Source organism: Pseudorca crassidens, chromosome 11 (genome assembly GCF_039906515.1).
Source record: "Pseudorca crassidens isolate mPseCra1 chromosome 11, mPseCra1.hap1, whole genome shotgun sequence".
Lineage (NCBI taxonomy): Eukaryota > Metazoa > Chordata > Mammalia > Artiodactyla > Delphinidae > Pseudorca > Pseudorca crassidens.
Window position 1 is genome coordinate 2,440,482 of NC_090306.1, and position 24,200 is coordinate 2,464,681.

Genomic DNA, 24,200 nt, shown 5'->3' on the forward strand with positions numbered 1-24,200 from the left:
ATAAAGATGCTGCCATAAATATTAGAAAAGTTGGATGGGAAAATTAGAATGTGGAGGAGGGAAATAATCTGTTGGCTTTTCAACATGTTAATTTTGAGCATCCAAGAGCATCCGGGATTTTCTACATCCAGGAAATACAAGACTATGTTTCAAAGATCTGAGATTAATCAGCTCAGTAGCATTAACTACAGAAGGTTATAAAGAATAAATACAGAGACAATTTTTCACAATCCAATTCTTCCACAAAAAATTTACACCACAGAAGTTACTCTAGTTTCCTCTCTGAGTACAAATAGATACTCTAAGAGACACGGGACTCCAAAGGCATACAGGGAATTTCTGCATTTGACCTATCCATATTCCTGAAAGGGATGACAGGTCTAGATGTTTTGGCTTCAATTTCTGATGCTTTGGGAAATGAAATTATCTAGTGATAAATGTCACAATACAATTTGTATTTGATACAATATGTGCATAGTTGTAGCAAAAACTGCCCAATATGAGGTGATAAAATAAATGGGTAAAGCTTGTCAATAAGCTTCAATTTCATTTTAACCACTAGAGGGCTACCTTGTCATTTGATTTCTGATCTCTTAGCCACTCAATTTTAGAAATGCCAATCACCATAACTTAAAGCAACTAGGTTTATTCTGCAACAACTTCTCATTTAAATACTTACCAATACATAATTATCAAACCATTTTATATACCAGAGGACCTTGTGGGCAGGAAAATGTGCTCATATACTAACATTTGGAGCAACTATTCATTCCCTCCTTAGTATACTGGGCAACAACAGAAGAACTGATAAGGCCTGAAATAAGAAAATTCAAGTTCTCTCATACTTCTTGGTCAGCTTTTACAATATTGATGAACTTACGTTTTAAGTGTTCCAGATGTCATAAGTTCAGTCACCAAAACGATGCACTTCTTTCCCTTTACTGTGGATTCCCAGGAATCATAGAATCGGACAATATTGGGATGCTGAAGACCCTTTAACATTTCAGCCTCTTCTTTAAATCTCTGCCTCTCAGACTTTGTTAACTTTCGATCCTAAAATCAAAAAGCAAGACAGAATACAGTTCAAGATTGGGAGTTTGGGATTGACATGTACACACTACTATATTTAAGACAGATAACCAACAAGGACCTACTGTACAGCACAGGGAACTCTTGCTCAATATTGTGTAATAACCTAAAAGGGAAAAGAATTTGAAAAAGAATAGATACATGTATATGTATAACTGAATCACTGTGCTGTACACCTAAAACAAAAACAAAGGAAAAAACAAACAGAATATGCTTTTAAGATAATAAAACACCAAGTCACATAGTTACACTTAGATGCTAAACATGTACAAAATTATAATGACCAATACTGTTGAAATAAAACATCCTAACACTGAAGTTACTAATAATTAATAATTTCATCAGCCTGTTATATGAGTGTGAGAACAGGCTAAAGTGTATTTAAGAAAACTCTTGATTATAAAGTCATGCTTGAGGGATTTCCCTGGTGGCGTAGCGGTTAAGAATCCACCTGCCAATGCAGGGGACACGGGTTTGAGCCCTGGTCCGGGAAGATCCCACATGCTGTGGAGCGACTAAGCCTGTGCGCCACAGCTACTAGCCCGCAGGCCACCACTACTGAAGCCCGCACACCTGGAGCCCGTGCTCTGCAACAAGAGAAGCCACCGCAATGAGAAGCCCTGAGAAGCACGCGCACCACAACGAAGACCTAATGCAGCCAAAAAATAAATAAATCAATTACTTAATAAAATAAAGTCATGCTTGAGATTATTTTAGTATTTTTACTGTTAATATGTGCTTCAGGTACACGTTTTAGATGCAGTTAATTTACCACTTCCAAAATAAGTCACCTATTGACAGAGATATGCAATTTAATAATGGAACAAGTATGGGTTTTGGAAGTGGTGAGATCTAAATATAAATCCTGTCTTGGCTTCAACTAAAATTTCCTTCATGAATAAAGTCAAGTCCTCCGTATTCATGAGTTCACATACCCAGATTCAGCCAACTGCAAGTAAAAAATGGGCGGGGTGTGTGTGTGTGTGTGTTGGGGGGATCAGAAAATTCCAAAAAGCAAAACTTGAATAGTTTGCCCACATGCTGGCTACTATTTACATAGCATTTACATTGTATTAGCTATTATAAGTAATCTAGAGATGATTTAAAAGTATATGGGAAGATATGCAAATACTGTGCCATTTTATAAAAGGGACTTGAGCACCCACAGGGGTGGAGGGTGGGATCCTGGAACCAATTCCCACCACCCCCCAGGATATTGAGGGATGACTGTGTATACCTTCACCTCATAGGACTCTTGTAAGAATTAAATAATCTACTAGGTAGATTTAATTTAATTTAGTCTACTAGGTAGATTTATTTAAAGTGCCTGGCACTTCATAAGTTAATTCACTTCTTATCTGAGATAACTGGACAAAAGCACTTAATCTGCTCTTCTTCCCTTAACAGAGTCCCATACACACAAACTCTGTACTGTCCTGTAAATTAAAATTGAAACTGTCATGTAATACTCTATCAAAGCACATAATACGTATTTTAACGAAATAGGCCAGGCATACAATAACATAATGTGTCTATGATACAGTCAAATAATTAAACATTAAAGACATAATTTAAACCTTCCTATGTAACTAGATGGCCTTTCCCATCACTACTCCTCACCCTTGAATAACAACCACTACCCTGATCAGATATACCATTCCCATATGGGTTTTTACACTTTAGGTGAAATGTTAAGATTTCATAAAAAGAAGTTACAGAGCGTGTACTATCTGGAAGGTGGCTATTTTCCACTCAACATTGTTTGAGCTCACCCATGATGGTACAAGGAGACATTACAAGATATCTACCATATTACTGTAACTCCATTCATTATCACTGGTATGCAGTTATCCACTGACTGAATACACCACAATTTATATATAATCTCCTACTGATCAATCTTTAGGCGCTTCCCCATTTTTTTTGCTATTACAATATGGCAAAGGTTTTGCAGTGTTAATCTCTAGGATGCAGGCTCTTATCTTGGAGTCTATAAACCCCTTTAAGGCAGGTTTGTGAACCTGTGTGAAAACAAATATATCTTTATTTTTCATTAACCTTGAATTGAAACTTAATATTTCCTTGAATGAATGTACGTACCTAATAGCATTCAGCAGTACCTGTGATTTGTCACCAACAGACCTAGGTATTTTCAGATCACGTAACAGTGGTTGCAGATTATCTCAAAATACCACACTAGGCATTACTTTGAAATTATGATAGCTATTAGATCTTCCAGTAGATCTTATTAATATACATTAATAATGCATACTATATCACAAATTTTAAAGTTTTGATAACTATTTTAATATAATTTGTTTCCAATATAATCCTATGTATTTTACTATATGGACTTAAAACAAAACATTTTTCTAGCCTTCACTAGCCTTCTGGGGCACAAAAAAAAGAGGAAGTACACCTACTAGGATATATAGCTAGCGGTAGAAGTGCATAGGGAATAGGCATCTTCAGTCTTCATAGGTATCAACAAATTGCTTTTCAAAGGGACTGTGCCAACTGAGTTTCCCAACAGCTTTGTATGAAGGTTCCCACTAGAGTACATGGTCACTAGCAACTGGTATTATCAGACATTAACTTTTGTCAATTTGATGGGTGTAAGTCATGTTCTATAGTTTAATTTACATTTTCAGAGTCACTAAAAAGTGTGAGAAACTTTGTTTTCTTTGCAGACCACTTAAGACCCCTCTTCTGCAAGGAACTGATGCTTCATCTTACTTGTAGCAGTTCTTAATAGATTATGGATGCTAATCCTTTATTGGGTTTTATGAGTTACAAATACCTTTTCTCAATTTGTGGTTTGTATTTTCACCTTGTTTATGATATCTTGATTTACAGATGTTTTTATTTCACTGTATTTCAATTCATCTATCTTTTACTTTATGGTAGGTGGATTTTATGTCTTCAGTAATTTTTCCAGACACTAAGGTCATAAATATTTTTCTTTTCCTTTTTAAAATATAAATTTGTTTTGTTTGCCACATCTGGGAATTGTTGAGGAATTTATTTGGTTGGGTAAAAGAAGGGCTGACTGTTATTTCTGTTCTGTATCAGCCAATGGCCCCAATATCATTTAATGAACAATCCATCCTTTCCATAGAAGTACAGTTCTGTCTCTGGATTCTACACTCTATTCCATGGTCTGTCTAGTCCTGCGCTAATACCTCACTTTCTTAACTGCTATCACTCTTGCATGATAGTTTAGATGGGTGTAGAATTCTAGGTTGGTGTTCTTTCAGCACTTTCAAGATACTGTTTCATGGTACTCTGGCGTCTACTGTAGCCCTCAGTATACATGTCCTCCTTTGTAGCTTATCTGTATTTTCTCTCTGGTTACTCTAAAGGCTTTAAAAAAAAATTGTGCTCTGCTCATTCACTACCATGCATCTAAGTTTTATTTTATACATAATGGGGCTAATTGTGCTTTTTAAGCCCAAAGTTTCAGGTATTTGTCTTCGCATCAGGAAAATTCTCAACGATTACCTTTTTGATTACTGCCTCCTTCCATTCTCCATTCTCTTCTAAGATTTTCTATGTATGTCTGTATGTGTTATGTGTAAGGGTGTGTGTGTGTGGAACCTTACTCGATCCTTCATATCTTTTAACTTCTCTCTCATTTTCCATTTCTTTCTCTCTGCTGCCTTCTGGGCAGTGTTCTCAGATCTACCTTCTTGTTCATGAATTCTCTCAAGTTATTATCACGTCTAACCTGCTTATTACCTTAAAATTTGTTTTAATTAATCAAACTTTAAAGTCTAAAGGAGGCAGAGATGCAAAGGACATGTGGCAAGGTCTCAGTCCCTGCTCCAGAAATAAGAGATGAACACAAACTAGACACTTGCAACTAGCCATACAAGTCTTCAAGGGCTGGGTATACTGGTGAGTCAGACATGTATTTGGACATCCATACAGAAAATAAAACGAGGTCAAGCAGTCAGTCTGTCACCAAAAGTACCCACCGGAGGGTCTGATAAAGGGAATTCAGTCACTACTTCAGTCCCTACTTTCCCAGCTAGCATCAAAAACAAAGCAAGGTGGGAAAAAAGGGGGAAAAAAGAAAAAAAGTTGGGCACTAACTAAAGATTTCAGTGGAGAAGGAATTCTCCTGCCACTTCTCTAGGCCCAATGTCTGGGGGAGGGATTTGTCCCCGCTCAGTGGTAACCCCACACATGGGGTTTTGAATGAGAAATGATAACTGGCGGCTCAATTTGCAAGGATTCCCACCAACCTCCACCCCATCCCTGCTTCATGAACAGACAAGTTTTCCCAGCATCCTCCTTGGAATTTCCTCCCTCTCAGGGTTCATCTCCAAAATTATTTCCATCTCCAAATCATCACTGCAAGATTGCCTTCTCTCAAAGTTCTATAAAAGCCCACTTGCACAGCCCAATATCACTTTTATTCCCACTCCTAACCTGAAGCTGCAACCATCCACAAAGTCACATACCCTGTCCACTGAGACTCAGATCCATAGCTGTTTCATCTTGGGCTATCTTCCTAAACCATTTCTTTCCCAGAGAAGAGACGGCCAAAGGGCCAAAGGACAAGTCGAAGTATCTGGGGCCAGATGACTGAGGAAAGTGGCACTTGTTACTTACTTTTTAATTGCAATACATTTTCATTTCTTGAAGCTCTTTTTGGATCTTTATCAAATCAGTCATTCACTGCTCACTCCAATACCATCTTGATGTTTTTGTGGTTTTAGTTTTTAATCCTTTATTTCTTTTAAAATAATGTGCTTTAGGGGCTCAATTCAATAACACTTTTATCTGAGTTACTGGGGACCGAATTTTGCCTAGTGTTTTGGCTGCTGACATTCATTCATGGTGGTTTGTTTCCCCTCATGATTAACAATAGTGGATAATATGGTTATCTTAAACTGTGATTTGTCTGTTGGAATATCCTCAGTTGTGGGTGTATTGCTGTGGACAGGCTCTGAGTTTATTTATGCCTAGTGCGGCAGGGATATTACTAGTCTTGGTGATGCCTGCATGTAATCCGTTCAAATTTGAATCTCATACTTTTATGAATACAGGTCCCTGATTATGTATACTCAGGGTAAACTTTTTTCAGCTGACTTGAGAAAAACTGTCTTTTCCCTGACTCAGAAACTGAAATTTTCTCTAGTCTGTCTTTATATTAAAGGTTTTGTTCCCTTTTAAGGAACAAGTTTATTGGATCTCAGTTCCAATATCTGCTCGGGCTTAAGACTTCATCTATCCTTGGGGAGACAGTAAAACCATGCGTCTTAGTTAACAAGATTGGCAACTGTCCCAAGAAGAACCCTAGTGTCAATTCACACTTTTCCTACTCTGGTTTCTAGTTTCTTCTTAGTTTCTAGACCTTGGAAATTATCCTGACAGCCTTATAAGCTCAGCTATGCATTTAAAAGGATAGGTTTCTGTAGTTCCTCTCATCAAAATTTTCAAAATGTCTGGTATTTTACAGTGGGAAGAGTTTTCAGCTTGTTTGGTTTTCTATTTACTGACAATAGGGTTCCCCAATATATGTTTTTTAAAAAATATTGTTTACCATATATTCTTAAGTGTTCCTCATTTAAGGGAACCTTATTCAAAACATGAAGGAAAATCTAGATCACTTGCTGACTCTTATACATTACTGTTGAATTACAAAAGCTTAAAGAAATTGTGAAAAGTTAAGCTATTCTCAAAGCAATCAGAAGACAGTAATCACGAGCCAAATGAATTATAATATTCTACCTACCATTAAGTGAATATTTAATTTTTATATTTTAATATATAGTCTACCTGATTGTCTTGATAACTACTCTTATTTTCTGTAACATGCAACATTCATTTCAGTTTTAGCGATTAATGTATATATTCATATATGTTTAATTAAATTTTAACAAATGCTTGAGTACCCTGTGTCAGACAACAGGATAGGACAAACATTAGAGACAAGGTTCCTGCTATTCTAGACCTTACAATGTAAGAGGCAGAGGCATTAATTTTATTAGGTATTATAAAGAGAAAAAACTGAGTGCTTTGAGAGCATATCATAAAAGACCCAATTCTGTGTGCACAAGCTAGTGTTAGCCCCCATATCAGCAGGTTACCTTAAGGGTTGAGATCATGAGCATGAAAGTACCCAGAGTTCTAGTTTTACAATACTTGAAATGTTTAAGACCACAAGAGTCTGTAAAAAGTGCTAAAGGCAAACTTCGAAATGCAGGATAGACTGGAGGCAAGGAGACTCAAAACCTTAATAACAGTGAGCTTGTAAACCCTTTCTGCAGAAACTCAAACCAAAGTAATTCACTCTTGTCTGTCTCTACTACCACCACCCTATTTCAAGCCATCACGGTCTCCTCTGGATTTCTGCAATAACCTACTAGCTGTTTCCACACGGCTAAACTTCTCCCTGTACAATGTGTTTTTCCACTCTGTCCAAATACAACCAGAATATTTTAAGGTCAACTTAATCAATTCTGCAGTATGCGTACTTTATTAATTCTTAGAAATATTGTTTTCCACATTTTTAAACATCTCTGAAATTAGAATGTATCACATAATTGAACTCTTAGACTCAGTGAAGTACTGTATGTCCTAATCCTGTTAGGATAAAGGTGGAAAATCATTGTGACCAACGAGGTCCCACACAATGCAATCCTTGCCCACTTTTCGAGCCTAATTTCTTGTCACTCTCATGTGCCTTTCTCAGACATGTCATGCTTCTTCCAACTCAGGTCCTTCACACACGCTGTTCCCTCCATACAGGATGCCCTTTCATCAACCTTTTTTCCCTGGTTAATGCCCAGCCATTCTTCAAAGATCTGTCATTTCCACGGGGATACCTTCCTTGGCTGCCCCTCACTCTAGGTTAAATCACCCCCTGCCATATACATGTATAGTTTCATGAACTATGTACATGCCTCTTTCAGAGCTCTTAATCACAAGTAATATACTGAGACTTACTCTAAAAGCAGTGACAAAATGCCTTTTTCAGTGTTCTATCTTTAGCAACTGACAACCTAGCATTGTTCAATTGCCATGTGTTGAATGAATCCATGAATGTACTTTCCAAAAAAAATTGTGTGTGTACATTTTTCACAAGTAGTTAGCATTTCCCTAGGAATAGAAGAAATTCCTATGACTTAAAAGCAAGGTGAGGATTGAAATTGGGCCTCTGAGACTCAGTAACTTAACACAACTCAAACACTATGACCAACCTGCAATGGTCAATGCTGCCACCATTCTGATTTTAAAAAGTATTTGTTAAAAGCCATTGTAAAAAATCTGCCAACTGGGGCTTCCCTGGTGGCACAGTGGTTGAGAGTCCGCCTGCCGATGCAGGGGATACGGGTTCGTGCCCCGGCACGGGAAGATCCCACATGCTGCAGAGCGGCTGGGCCCATGAGCCATGGCCACTGAGCCTGCGCGTCCGGAGCCTGTGCTGCGCAACGTGAGAGGACACAACAGTGAGAGGCCCGCGTACCACAAAAAAAAAAAAAAAAAAAAAAAATCTGCCAACTAGTTATTTATAGCAAAGTATAAATAAAGGTGGGCGGGGGGACCAAACAGGGACTTCTTCCTTCTTCCAAAAACCTACAATCAATTTTCTTCTTAAGAATAAATACACTGAATGGCAACCTTAAAATTCTATGTTTAACTTTTATCTAATTTTGCCTAGAAGTCATCTATACTGTAAACAGAGGCTATTTTATATGTCTATTATAGATTTTTAACCTCCCTGAAAGCTACTGATGATTTATTTTAAGGGGTCTGAGAACCTCACTTTAAACCTTTAACAGCAGAAATATGACTACAGGGACTTCCCTGGTAGCACAGTGGTTAAGAATCCACCTGACAATGCAGGGGACACAGGTTCGAACCCTGGTCCGGGAAGATCCCACATGCCGCGGAGCAACTAAGCCTGTGAGCCACAACTACTGAGCCCGTGTGCCACAACTACTGAAGCCCGTGCGCCTAGAGCCTGTGCTCTGCAACGAGAAGCCATGGCAATGAGAAGCCTGCGCACTGCAACGAAAGAGTAGCCCCCGCTTGCTGCAACTAGAGAAAGCCCATGCGCAGCAAGGAAGACCCAACGCAGCCAAAAATAAATTTTTTTAAAAAAAAGAAAGAAATATGAGTACAGATTCTAAGTAGGGAAAAAAACCAAACAAATAATTTGGTGCTTCTTTCAATAATCTGTCAACTTGTTCTATCTATAAGCCTTCTATTTTTTAAATCTAGGATCATTTCATATCTCAGAGAACTATACTATTTTAGCATCCAAAAGAATTTGTTAAGACAAAGTAAAACAGATCAAAACTAACATAAGCAAAAATACCTGTAAGAACAGCTGGGGTTTTAAAAATAATATTTGTTGGGTGTTTGCTATTTACACTAACTGGTTGTTTTACTTCTGTTCTCATTCTCAGAAAACCCTTGTGAGATATTAGGAAATATTACTTTATTTTAACAGATGAACAGACTCAGAGAAATTTAATATCTTCCTCCAATTCACAATGAAAAGCAGAACCATGAATTAACTGAAAATTTGATTCATAGCTCATGTTCCATTCACTATACTAGACAAACATACTTAATTTCTTCTAAAACATTTTTCAGAAAAGCCACGTTGATATTTCTGCTATTAACCAGGGATCACTGAAAAGAACTAGGCACTTTACTAAATTATAAGTTATAGTTGAAGGTAAAATAAGAGGAGTATATATTGTTTAAACTATATCAACTGTCAAATACAAACAAAAAAGCAGACTCACAGATATATAGAGAACACACTAGTGGTTACCAGTGGAGGAGGGGGCCAATCTAGGGGATGGGGGAGTGGGAGGTACAAACTACTGGATGTACCATAGGCTACAAGGATGTATTGTACAACATAAGAAATACAGCCAATATTTTGTAACAACTGTAAATGTACTGTAACCTTTAAAAAACTGTATCAAAAATTAAAACTTGGGCTTCCCTGGTGGCGCAGTGGTTGAGAGTCCGCCTGCCGATGCAGGGGACACGGGTTCGTGCCCCGGTCTGGGAAGATCCCACATGCCACGGAGCGGCTGGGCCCGTGAGCCCTGGCTGCTGAGCCTGTGCTCCGCAACGGGAGAGGCCCGCATACCGCAAAAAACAAAACAAAACAAAACTTAAAGACTTCAACACTTAAAAAAGCATTACCAAGTGTTAAATTATCGTGAAGACAATGCATTACCAAGTGTTAAATTATCATGAAGAGAATGATAAAACTTATTTTTTATTTTAAGTATCAAATGAGATTTAGAACAGATTAGCACAACTGCTGCTTTTTGGTGCCTTCTCTCCAGCATTATCAAACTGGATATTCCTGGGGGCTTGATATACTATCCCAATTGCAACATTCATTACCTTCAGTGCAAACGAGAGCTGATGCAGCTAACCCGCTCTATTCATTTCATTCATTTCTTTCCACCTACATAAAATTGTTTTGACAGGCTAAATGAACAAAACCAAGGATCACTGTCACATGACCTCCCATAACATGCACAGCTCCCGGAGGCTGAGGGGTGGAGGTGGGGGCCCAGCAACAACTGAAACAATTGTTCATCTCAGTACCATCCAAATAACAGTGCTCAGTAGATTATTTGCTGATGCAATTTCTTCTTGGGTGAGTGAGAAACACAATGTTAATATTTGGTACAATGGCCTTACAGCAATTTTACATCTTTGGTTCCTTGCTTTGTACAAAGTTATTTTATTTTAAATATCCTCTACAGGCATCTTCTCTTTATCCCTAAATTTCGGTATTTTCTGAAGTAGCAATCCTATGCCTTCCTATTGCTTATTTTATCAGCCCCAGAAGCAAACCTTCCAAATAAATTATGCAACTGAAACAGTGAGCTTGATTTTCATTAAATTAAACCAGAAATATTCACTTTATTAGCTAATATCTGTACCCCCAGAAAATTTGACCCTCTAGACTTATTAACATTTAAACTTCTATTGCATTTTATTTTTAGCAATATTCAAAGTTTTACTACTAAATTAAGACCACATGTTGTAAGTCTACATATCACAACATGGGTGGAGAGAAGTATCTGGAATTCCTTGATTAGAATATTTTAGGTCAATATTGGAGTCCTCCCTACTTATCATTTTCTGCACCACACTGACTTAGCAAAGACCTAGGCATCTATTACATTTTTTAAAGTGATACTAATTGTTGGGTGTTGGAATGTGGAAATAAAAACATGTCTTCAGGCAGAGAGAACAGCAGTTTGAAATATTGCTTTCCAATGCAGCATGGGTTCCAGTTAACATTTACCAAAAATTTTAAAAATTATTCTGTATTTTGAAAGAAGGAATCACATAAATGACTATTTAGTCTGGCATACCTCTCTCTCATAGGCCTACATGGTCTAGTAACAATTCAAACACTGCAGAAAAGGATTTTGTACTCTAAATACTTCTATCTACTAAATACTTTGCCCTATTCTTCTTGAAAACTCCCAAATAATTAGACACTGAAGGCCTGGGGAAAGGTGGGAAAAATAACTCATAGAAGCAGAATAATGATGCTCATGCAAAAACTCTTAACTGTTAACAACGACGACAAAGATTAATAAGGCTTTTAAGATGTTTTGAAATACAATATGAAAATTAAACCTGGATTTTATGTAGCCAAATCTACAAACTCCTACTACAAATTTCATTATGACCTTCCAGTCTGATACCCTTAAAGAGGAACAGGGTCTATCCCATAGGGAAGAGAGTCTATTTGAATTTTCCTCAATAGGTCAACAGATATGATAATTACGGGGCAGGGGCAGGGAGTAGATGGACATTTAAAAAATGACACTGTGTCCCTTGCTTCTCCCTAGCATCCTCTAAAAACTATTCTGAAATAGTCCCAGTTTCATAAAGACAGAAAAAAAGTCATCAAAAGAAAAGCAAAAAAGAACCTGGCTGTTCTATCTAACTCCTCCTCCACTGATCCCTTCTTCCTCTGGCTCATCTTTATTTGCATTTTTAAAAATTTGTTTATAAAAAGGTTCTCTGTATCAAAGCAGGACGAAAAAATAATTACTTACACAAGAAAATCTACAGTGCTTTCTCAAACCAGATGTGTGCCAATTTATACAGTTCTACCACTAAGCATCCTGTACTTCACCCCCAAACCTTGGCCACAAATATATAAATCTGGGGCCTGAGATTCTCTTCACCCCTCTCTTTTCAGGGGCACAAAAACCAAATGGGGGCTTCCCTGGTGGCGCAGTGGTTGAGAGTCTGCCTGCCAATGCAGGGGACACGGGTTCGTGCCCCGGTCCGGGAAGATCCCACATGCCGCAGAGCGGCTGGGCCCGTGGGCCATGGCCGCTGGGCCTGCGCTTCCGGAGCCTGTGCTCTGCAACGGGAGGGGCCACAGCAGTGAGAGGCCCGCGTACCGCAAAAAAAAAAAAAAAAAAAAAACACCAAATGGAACTCAAAAATATCTAGAGCCTGGCACATATAGAAAGTTTTATGTTAATGCTAAAAATATAGCAGATACTTTTAACACCTGAACCACAAAAATGTAAACACATTTAGTCCTATTAGAAAACAGCAAACTATTTTCACTAAATGACTTAAAATATCCATTGTATATAATACAGCAAAATTCAGAACACTACCCCTAGCCATTCTCATAAATTTTAAAAGGTTTTATTGAGAGAAATTAGATTCATTTGAATGTAAAGGCAATTAACTGACAGGGCTAAATTTCAATTGTTATAGGTAGGACCTTATACTAAACTTTCTAAAGAAAACAAAAAGGCCAAGGAGGGGACAAGAAGGGGAGATGAATGTGGGCACAAAGATCCAAAAATTCTTGCTTATTACAGGAAGAAAAATTTTACACTTCAGAGACAAATGTTACTCTGCAATGGATATAGAAAACAGTGTCCAAAGTTTTTTTGAATGGGGTAATGAAGGGTTGCCAAAGGGGGAGACCAAGAAAGCAAAAACTTAGTGGGCATCCTGTTAAGAATCTGCCACCACAGGAAAGCAAACGTGGTGGGCACACATCACAAAAACAGCAAAAATCTCATCACAGAATTCAGAGCCTGATATCCAAACTTGTTTCATTTTGTTCAGGAAAGAAATCAATAAAATAAAGTCCAGTATATAAGAACACAATGTATTAGCTTTTCAGTGTGCATGACAAAATATTCATCTAAGAAAATAAGAACGCAAAAAAATTTTTTTAATTAGAAAAAAAAAGGAGGGAGGACTCCTTAACATACCTGTTCATGTAACTTTAAATACTCCTATGTTATCTTTTCTTCTAGAACCCTCTCATCAACTCAGTCTTAACCTCTCTCTCTTTACCATACCACTTGAAGGGCATGGAATAAATATTTCAGATTTCCAAGGAAACCCAGAAGTGCAGAGAGCAGTAAGATTTGAAGAGTAAGGAAAAAAACAACAAACAAACAAAAAAAAACCCTGAAAGCCTGATTTGCACAAGCACATCTGCCCTAACAGAGTTTTATATTGAGAATAAATACTTGATATCCTCATGCTTACCAAGGTCGGACTATCTTACTGTAATGTTTTACTAATTCTGGAGTTCAAATTAGTATTTACAAACGTCTACTGCACATTTTACGACCAAAGACTCAATATACCTCCAACCCTACAAAGTTTCTTCCACAAATCAGCTTATCCACTTCAATTTCCCTGTTTCTCTTTGTCTTCCCAAGCAGTAAAGTTGGAATCTCTTTTAATCTCTGAAATTCCATCATTTTCCACATCTCATTTACATTACTGCAACCTAGTAAAAGGTACAACTACCTCCTATCAAAATAACTATTGCCTAAATACTTTTTTCCTGCTTCAATCTATCTCTTAGATGCAGATGATCTCCAAAACACTTTATTTTATTTTATTTTTTTGCGGTACGCGGGCCTCTCACTGTTGTGGCCCCTCCCGTTGCGGAGCACAGGCTCCGGACGCACACGCTCAGCGGCCATGGCTCACGGGCCCAGCCGCTCCGCGGCACGTGGGATCCTCCCGGACCGGGGCACGAACCCGCGTCCCCTGCATCGGCAGGCAGACTCTCAACCACTGTGCCACCAGGGAAGCCCCCCAAAACACTTTATAATCACACCAAGTCCCCTGCTCTGAAATAGTGAGTGTAAAATTAGCCAATTTCTCCCAATTACAAGAATCTTCAGGGGCGCTCGTTAACCAAGGATTCTAGGGCATTACCTAGTGAATCAATCAACAGGAGAAAGAACTTGTTATGACCAGTAAGTTTGGGAAATCCTCTATTACATCAAATCCATATTCCAAAGCCACTCAGATCCACCTTCTTTTTCAACACTTTCCAAAACAACCCACCACAGGCAGGAGGGAATCCTATCATGGCATACTCATCTCTTCTTCTACATGCCTATAACTAAAGAAACTGACATAAGTTTCTCCTTGTTGTAAAATGGAAACACCATCTTTCTTGACTAGCTAAGAGTTATTTTCAGGATTCAACATACTGCATGTGAGCTTTTAAAACTGTGAAAATAATTATACAAAGAACATAATTTTTATGTCAGATACTCCATTCATAGCGATTTATTCCTCTATACTTACTCCCGAATATAATTCACATTTGGCCGTTTTTACACTGCAGTGGAACAGACTACCTGAAGTCTTCTTCTACCTATGCAAGTAATATTTTAATAATTTAAGTCACGCTAACTGTCATCATTTTTTTTCCTTTAAAACATGTCTAACAACGAGATAGAACTTCAAATCCATTAGGAGGCTACTGTTAAAAACAAAAACAAAAAAACTTAGAGACTAACAAGTGTTAGCAAAGATACAGAGAAACTAGAACCCTTGTGCATTATTGGTAGGAATATAAAATGGTGCAGCCACTGTGGAAAAGTTTGGCATTTACTCAAAAAGCTAAACACAGAATTACCATATAACCCAGCAATTCCACCCCTAGGTTTATACCCAAAGGAACTGAAGCAGAGACTAAAACAGATAACTTGTACACCAATGTTCATTGCAACAGTATTCACAGTGGCCAAAGGGTGGAAACAGCCCAACTGCCCATCAGCAGATGAATGGAAAATAAAACCTGGTAAATATGTAAAATGAATATTATTCTGCCTTAAAAAAGAAGTTCTGATACATGCTATAATACGGATGAAACATGAGGACATTATGCTAAGTGAAACAATACAGACACAAAAGGACAAATACATGACTCCACTTATATGAGATTCCTAGAATAGGCAAATTCAGAGACAGAAAGTAGGAAAGAGGTCATCAAAGGCTGGAGGGAGGGGAGAATGGGGAGGTAAGTATTTAGTAAGTTCAGACTCGCAGTCTGGGAGGATGAAAAAGTTCTGAATATAGATGGTGGTGATGATTGCACAACACACTGTTAACGAACTTAACAACTGTATATACACTTACAAAATGGTACATTTTAGTAAACTGATGCTGTCTATATCCAACCCCCTACAAGTCTAAACATTACTGGATTTTTGTGGAACCCTGTTCTTGACACTTAAGAAAATGAAGTACAAAATTCAATTCAAGGTAGGGGAGAGGCAGGGGGATGGCTACTGGGGAGAAGCCCACTGAGAACTTCAAAAAGTATAAACCATGTTTCTACTTCCTATACTAGGTAAGTACTTGATGTATATGTTGAAATATATGAGATAGTGTATATAGTTCTTTCACACTTAAGAGAAAAATAATGTCTACTGATCACCTTTATCAACTCCCTAAATAAGAGAAAAAAATAAGTTGTAAGTTTCACATTTTCTTATTTTCAAGGCAAGTAAATAATTCTACCTCAATACCGATCTCTTCATAAGTTTAACTAGGAACTAGACTAGTTTTTGCATTAATATTATTATTATTATAACCTAATCCAACTGTCATTTCACCCAATGAATTGATTTTAATGTATCTCTTTTTTAAAAAATCACTGTTAACAACATGATCAGTGGGTATACAGGGAATGTAAATATTTTAAAACTTTACATAAACTTTTAAAAGAATACAGAAATGTAAAATATACATATACCTATGTATGCACCTTCTGTACTTGTCACATCTTAATGTTTTGCCATATTTGCTTTAGATTATTTTGTAAGAAATAAAAATACTGTTCTTCCTTCCCCCTCCACATAGCTAGCCACTGTCTGGAATATGGCATTTATCATGCCAATGTATATTTTTATAGTTTTACAACATATGTACACATTCATGAATGATATACTGTACTGTTTTATATATTCTGATTTTTTTTTTTTTTTTTTTTTGGCAGCATGCGGGATCTTAGTTCCCTGACCAGAGATCGAAGCCATGTCCTGTGCACTGGAGGCGCAGAGTCCCAACCACTGGACCGCCAGGGAAGTCCCTTGATTTTTATATAAATGTTACTACCTCTGAACCTTTTCTAAATCTTACTTTTTTTGGCTGATGATCTTTTAAAATGAACTAATTTCCTATCCCAACAGAGTGTACCTGACTAAATAAAACACATACCCTTTGTCAAATTAGTAGCAATAACTATGGATTTTCAAAGTAAGCATTATGTATCTAACTATAGTTTGCAATACAGAAAACTAACCTTTGAATTAGCATGCTTTTAGAAGCTGCTCCTTAATCAGAGGGAAAAGAATATGCATGTTTCCTTTTAGCTAAATCTTGTTCATAATTTTCAAAATATGGATACTATGGAAGACAGATCTTATTTATTGAACATATCCACCTAACTTTAAAAGTTAGATCTGACTGCATTTTATATTTGGCCTTCAGCTGGCTTGAAAGTTTTTCTGGCAAAAAAGAAATTAGTTGCTGCTTTAAAACTATCTTCTTATTTACTACCCACCTTGACAATGAAGTTTTAGTTTATGTAGAAACATAATACTTTCATTTAAAAACAAATATAATTCCTCAGTCTTAATCTTTAAACTCTGACATGAGAGATCAGTTCCAATCCCCTACATGTCCAGACTTATATTCAAAGAGTAACTGAAAATTAAGTAAAGGGTTTTTACCATTGCCTTCTTTTATTTCTAAAAAAAAAAAATTTGAAAAAAAATCAGATTTGTTTCATATCATGGCTTTAGCAACATGTTAAAGGCATCTCTATAATCAATCATAATGGAACTCTAGTATCAACCAATATGTTATTCATCCTAATGTCAGCTCTGCAAAATCCAATTCTTACTGAAATCATATACAGGGTTACTAAGTACTATGCTAAAGCACAAACAATCCAAAGTATAAGAAGGGGAGGCACCTGCACTTGAGAAACTTAAAGGGGGATGAGAGTGGGGACTGTGTGCTCCAGGATAAAAAAAAAATGCTGAATACAATTAACCATATAATAAGACTGAACCAAATAAAACTGTCATGTTTGTCAGTCATAATGACTGAATATAGACCAATGATTCAACCCAACACATGACTGAATTATTTTCCTTTCATTTCTTCTCCCAGTGGTTTGGAAGATACCCTTATTTAATTCTATCGGTGCTTACTTTTAGGTGCCCAACAACATTCTTTAACTTATATCTCTACTCAGAATCTTTGGAGTGCCTTATGATTGAAGGTGTTTACCACCTTCCTTACCTACTTCTTGCTGAAGTTATCTGGAGATTGATCATTGCTTGCTTTTTGATTTCAGAGATTGTTCATCATAAATTCCCCTTACAGCCATGCTTACATTTTTAACAATTTCATATATATTGTCAGTCATTATAAATAAAATGGCTTCAATTCTTGATGCCTTTTTTTTGCGGTACGCGGGCCTCTCACTGTTGAGGCCTCTCCTGTTGCGGAGCACCGGCTCTGGACGCACAGGCTCCGCCGCACGTGGGATCTTCCCAGACCAGGGAACGAACCCGTGTCCCCTGCATCGGCAGGCGGACTCTCAACCACTGCGCCACCAGGGAAGCCCTTGATGCCTTAATTCTTGTTTCAATACTCCAGTTCCTTTAAACACAGAACATGCCATCGTCTTCTGGCATCTAATATTGGAGTGAAGAGTCTGATTTTAGATCTTTAGTAACAGTATTTCTCTACATGGATATTTATAAACTGCCCTTCTCCCAATCTTTAAAGTTCAATTATTTTGCTAGATTCTTTGTGTAAGATGTGGGTCTCTTCTTGGTTTTTTACTAGAATGAAGTAAGTTCTATCTGTCTGTATACAAATAACTTTTTTGTTTTTAACTCAGTCTTGTAGTCTATCAGTTATTGATCTCTTAGAAATCTCAATTATCCATAAATTCTTTCTCTCTTCTCTGAATTCACTTCTCATTATTTTTGTCTTTCTTATTTCATCTGCATTCTGAAAGCAACCTCCTTGTCACTAATTTGATTTTCCATGGCATCAGTTTTTTTTTTTTTTTTTTTTACCAAGTTCAACGTGGTTTTATATTCTGCTCTTGTTTTCTTGAATTGCTTTCTCCAGCCCTTCTTAAAATACTGATTTTCTTTCTCTCATGCCAAAAGCCAAGTCTCCATGTATCTTACTGAATATGTTGGCATTTTAACTTATACTTTTGGATCCTGCATGGTTCTTCTGGATTCTCTTCTTACACCCATGCTTTTTTCTTTTGGCTCTTTCTTGAACAAGGATAGATCTTCCAAACTTGTGTTTATAGCCCCACTGCATGCCACACATGTGGGAGGCAGGTGACTGGGTAGGAAAATTGACAGCCACCTAGCAAGAAATCTGAATGCTAGAGAAAAGCTGAATGATTTTATTACTCTCTCCATACAATACCACAAATTCATTGCCAAATGAAAAGGTGATCGAAGAAGATGAAGCCAAAAATGCAGGGCGGGAAGGATTTAAAACTATGTCAGATAGTTAATAAAAAATTTTTCCCCTGGATTTTGTGATAATTTTTGGTAATTAGATCTTTTAAGTTTGTAACTTGTGATTTCTTCTCTCATTTCATGTAAATATATATTTTCATAATTTCTTTTAAAAAAATTTTTGAGAGTACATTAACAAATACTGTGACTATAAAACAGTAAAACTGTAAATGAAAGGGCAGGGAACTAGAAGTAACTCTTAGAAATTAAAGATATGCTCATCAAAATAAAAATTCAATGAACTCTTGCAAAAATAAATGCCAAATCAAAATAGCAGACAGGGGCTTCCCTGGTGGCGCAGTGGTTGGGAGTCCGCCTGCCGATGCAGGGGACACGGGTTCGAGCCCCGGTCCAGGAAAATCCCACATGCCATGCAGCGGCTAGGCCCGTGAGCCCTGGCCGCTGAGCCTGCGCGTCCAGAGCCTGTGCTCCGCAACGGGAGAGGTCACAACAGTGAGAGGCCCACGTGCTGCAAAAAAAAAAAAAAAAAAAAAAAAAAGCAGACAAGGGGGACTTCTCTGGTGGTCCACTGGTTAAGACTCCGCCTTCCAACACAGGGGATATGGGTTTGATCCCTGGTCGGGGAAATAAGATCCCACGTGCTGCGCGGCAACGAAGATCCCATGTGCCGCAACTAAGACCCAGCCAAAAAAAAAAAAAGCAGATAAGGGGTTGGTGGCAGAGATAAGGAGGTGGGGGTGGGGGAGGAGCAGAGTCATAACATGAGTTTCAACATACAAATAAATATGCCCCAGAAAAAAGAGAACAGGGAAAAATAGGAGTAGAAATTAGAACATTCCCCAAAGCAGAGAAACATTTCAAGGGTCCATTAACAAACAACCCAACACAATGGATGGTGAGAAAAAGTAAAAACAAAACTAACAGAAAGGACACCCATTCCTGTAAGTTTACAAAACCAAACAATATCCAGAGGGTGGGTAGGAATATCAGCAGTACCAAGGAGAAAAAAACGATATTAACAGAATCCTAAACAAACCCAGAATTCGAAGTTTACCATAATGCATACTTTCTTATTAGCAAACTTATTACCATACTTTCTTCTATTTGTCTTATACTGACAAATTTTAAAAAAAGAGAGAGGAACACAAGGGATTCAGGAAACATATTCAATCCATTAAGGAAAACAAACAAAAGCCACACACAGTTGTGCAGCATACTTAGAGAGCACCAAGTCCAGAGCAGGGGTATAGAAAACTCTGAAAGGAAGACTCAATATATCAGGTAGGACAATGTAAAGAAGACTTTGAAAATGTGCTAAGAAAAACATCAAGGCAACTGGAAACTACATGAAAAACAAAGCAGTACACATTAGTACAAAAAGGAACTGTATCCATACTACATGGCTCAGAGAGAGATATGGACGGTCATAAATACTTGATTTTCACTTTTAGACATTTTTAAAGCAGAGACAGAAGGTTAATATTACTCATCTTGATAATTTAAAATACATATAATAAAGGTTGGATAGTAGAATTGAAGAGAATATGGTACGCGTGGTATTATCTTCATCTTACAAAGTAGAAATAGAAACTGCCTTTGATGGGACAATAACTAAGCGTGTGGCATATAGGTAGATTATCTAAAGTTGCCACTGAAACCATTTAAACTCTGATCATTTCCATACCACCATTAGGGCTGCTGCAATAATATCAGGAACTTTTTTTCTTTTAACCTAATGTTTCCTCAAAAATCCATCTTCTTATAAAACTTAAATTTATGGTTAAAAGAAAACTTATATTACTACTCTGAATAAAATCCAGTGATCTGAGGTTTGCACATCCATTCAAGGCTAAAATAAAAAAGATACACAAGAACAAATGTTGACAAAGACACAGAGAAAGTGGAACCCTAATCCACTGCTGATAAGAATGTAAAATGGTGCTACCACTTCGGAAAACGGACTGACAGTTCCTCAAAAGATTCAATATTGAGTTACTTTATGACCTAGCAATTCCAATCTTCAGTATGAGCCCAAGAGAAACAAAGTATATGTCCATACAAAAACTAGTGGCATTAATGTTCATAGCCACATTATTCATAATAACCAAAAAAGTGGAAACAACACAAATATCAATGATGAATGGATAAACAAAATGTCGCATATTTTGAAATATTACTCATTGTATGGATATTACATAAAAAAGAATGACATACTGATACGTGAAGTACTGATTCATCCATACAACATGGATTGAAAACATTATGCTAAGTAGAAGCCAGTCACAAAAGGCCACATATTATATTATTTCATTTATATAAAATGTCCAGAACAGGCAAATCTCTGGAGATAGAAAGTAGGTTAGTAGTTGCCCACAGCTGGAGGGTTGGAGAGAAAAGAGGTTTCTTTTGGGGGTGATGAAAATGTTCGAAAATTGACTGTTATGATGGTTGCACAATTCTGTGAATATATTAAAAACCACTTGATTTTATACTTTAAATGGGTGAATTGGATGGTACGTGAGTTATCTCAAAGCTGTTTTTAAAAAATGCAGATGGCAAGTTAATAAAATAACACAAACCATCATCAAATGGATTTAAAAACTGCCATATGTAGTCAAACCTATGGTCTGTCTAATCCAGTGCTCTGTCTCTGACAGTGCCAACAAACAACAACAAACCATATACATAGTAAGAAGAAATGGTCCATTTCCTTTAGAAAAGATTATGGAGAGAGTTCTAAAGCCATACTATCACTCATCTAAATCCTTTAAAGAACTGTTATCAGCCTCTCTTTGTACTTGCAATAATTAGTTCCAATGTTTACTAGCCACTGAACAAAGAAATACTATCCTTATTTTTATCCTAAGTTTACTATTTAGTTCTTTTGTGCATGTGTCATTTTAATAGATGACAGGAAGACCAATATAATAATATATTCTCCCTCATAATTTTATATAGACTCTTCAGGTCATCCAACTTTGGCAAGATCTGCTTTATAAAGTTCTTCCATAGACAGCTAACAATTTGGTATCACAATGATTCTAAAAACCACAAAGAAAAGGTCTCATTCATTCTTCATGACACAGCTCTTTAACCATTTGGCAACAGCCATCATTGCTAGACCCCCTAGAGATTTTATTCTTTAGATGTAGAGGGCTGACTGTGCTCTACTGCTACAAGTTTACTTCTTAGCTATAAAAGGATGATACAGAAGTGTCCTGGCCTTATTTCTTAATAATAGTACCTACTATATGTTAGTATACGAAGAACTAGTTACCATGCTAGAGAGGCCATACGTAGTCTCATTTAGTATTTGTAATAACCCTAAAAGGTACATGCTATCATTATCCTCATCTTAACAAATGAAGAAAACAGAGGCTTTAATGGCTTAGCTGGCAGTTGAATCCAACCTGTGTCTCTTTTCCTCAGAGTTCCACAGAACCTCCACGAGTTAAAGTTAAGGATAAAAAAGCAAGTCACAGAACAATATGTTTACAATTTTTTAAAAAAATGTGAATATAGAGGCTTCCCTGGCAGCGCAGTGGTTGAGAGTCCGCCTGCCGATGCAGGGGACGCGGGTTCGTGCCCCGGTCCGGGAAGATCCCACATGCCGCAGAGCGGCTGGGCCCGTGAGCCATGGCCGCTGAGTCTGCGCATCCGGAGCCTGTGCTCCGCAACGGGAGAGGCCACAGCAGTGAGAGGCCCGCGTATCGCAAAAATAAATTAATTAATTAATTAAATAAATGTGAATATATATTTGTGTAAAGGCATGGAGAACTGGAAGCACATGAAAATATATGAAATAGTTGCCTCTGGGCAAAGGAGTGAAATCAGGAAGGCAGGGGCAAGAAGAAACTTTCAGGTTCTGCTGTAAACATTGACATATAGCTTTAATATTAAACAATGTAAATGTACTCCTATTTGTATGTTTTTTTCTTACAAGAGTAACAAAATTACAAAAATAGAAAAAAAGAGTTTTATTAACTAGAACTAAGACTACTATAGTTTTGCACCAAGCTCTTTGACCTTTAGATCTTTGCTCTTCCTCAGCCTATAACCTGCGTTTTTCCCTCCTGGGCTTCATGTGGCTAATTTCTTCCTCCAGAAAACTTCCTTGACAAAGTCTCCCACTTTTGGGGGGTAGGAAGTAGCAATGTTTCAGTATTACCGAGATAGTTAAGGAAGTTCCTGTCCTTAGGCCTCAGTGGCGAAAAAGCAGACAGACAGTTTCGTGTAATGGGAAATCCCATAATTCTTCTCTTCTGTTGTGCTCAGTCTGGCTTAAAGTCCTGAGCAGAATGAAACTGCTATTCCTCACTGAAGCCCCGAAATGGGATATTATGATGTATATTTAAACCTGGACTAATAATTGACTCTTGTATTGCCATATGTATAAAAAATACAAAGACTGAAAACAACAAACATTCTCCCAATTTAAAATTATAAATGGAGAGAAAATTATCAGGAAAGGACATATCAATCATATTAATAGTTAATGTTATATACTTAAGTACAATGCTCTGTGCTAAATAAACTACAAAAACAGACACTTTTATCTGCCCTCCTCAATATCTTTCACAAAGTAAATCATTAATAAATACCTGACAAACTAAAATGGCTCACCATTTTATGGCAGGTTATGCATGAAATGTACCTTTTTTTAAAAAAAAAAAGAAGAAGAAGAAGCCCTCTCAAGCAAATATAAACTCTTGCTTGAGAGTTTACTTGCTTGGCCAAATATAAACTTAAACCAGGAACTACAGAAAAGCACAGATCTAGGTTTCAGGTAAATTAAGGACTGTGTTGTACAAGAAGTTCTTATCACATAAGCGTTACAAAGAACCAATATTTATATGAGCATCCTGGTATTGCTAAAATTTTGTATATACACATAAAAATTTCCAGATGGGCCTCACTATTCATGCAGTAATTGTCTCTTTTTCTCTCAGATACAAGAAAGACCTTTTTTATATGTTCATAATTTTTTTAAAACATAGTAAAATTCTATTACTGACATTTCTAGATTTCTTTTCCAAGTTTGACACTTAATTACTATATACTGTGCTACTTATGACATCCACAAAATTTATAATAACCCACTAACCCTAACAGAAACAATTTTAATCCCTTCTAAACATATCAGGCTCTCTAGGGTTTAAAAAGATCAAAGACAATTGTCTCCAGCATCTTAACAGCACATTTTCCTTGGTTTTCCACTACAGCTGCAACTCATTTCCCTAAACAACCCCAATTCTAAACCTAGCTCTACAGGCCAAATAA

The 24,200-nt window shown here is 37.1% G+C and overlaps 1 protein-coding gene across 19 annotated transcripts in view; it reads right to left on the bottom strand.

The window, feature by feature from the left end:
* The window catches only part of WNK1 (WNK lysine deficient protein kinase 1), a 136,058-nt gene that overhangs the window by 72,879 nt on the left and 38,979 nt on the right, over window positions 1–24,200 (bottom strand). For all 19 annotated transcript variants that reach the window (XM_067756009.1, XM_067756010.1, XM_067756013.1 and 16 more), the window contains exon 2: window positions 881–1,053. In XM_067756009.1, coding sequence (XP_067612110.1) covers window positions 881–1,053 — 173 coding nt within the window. The remainder of the gene's footprint in view (window positions 1–880; window positions 1,054–24,200) is intronic.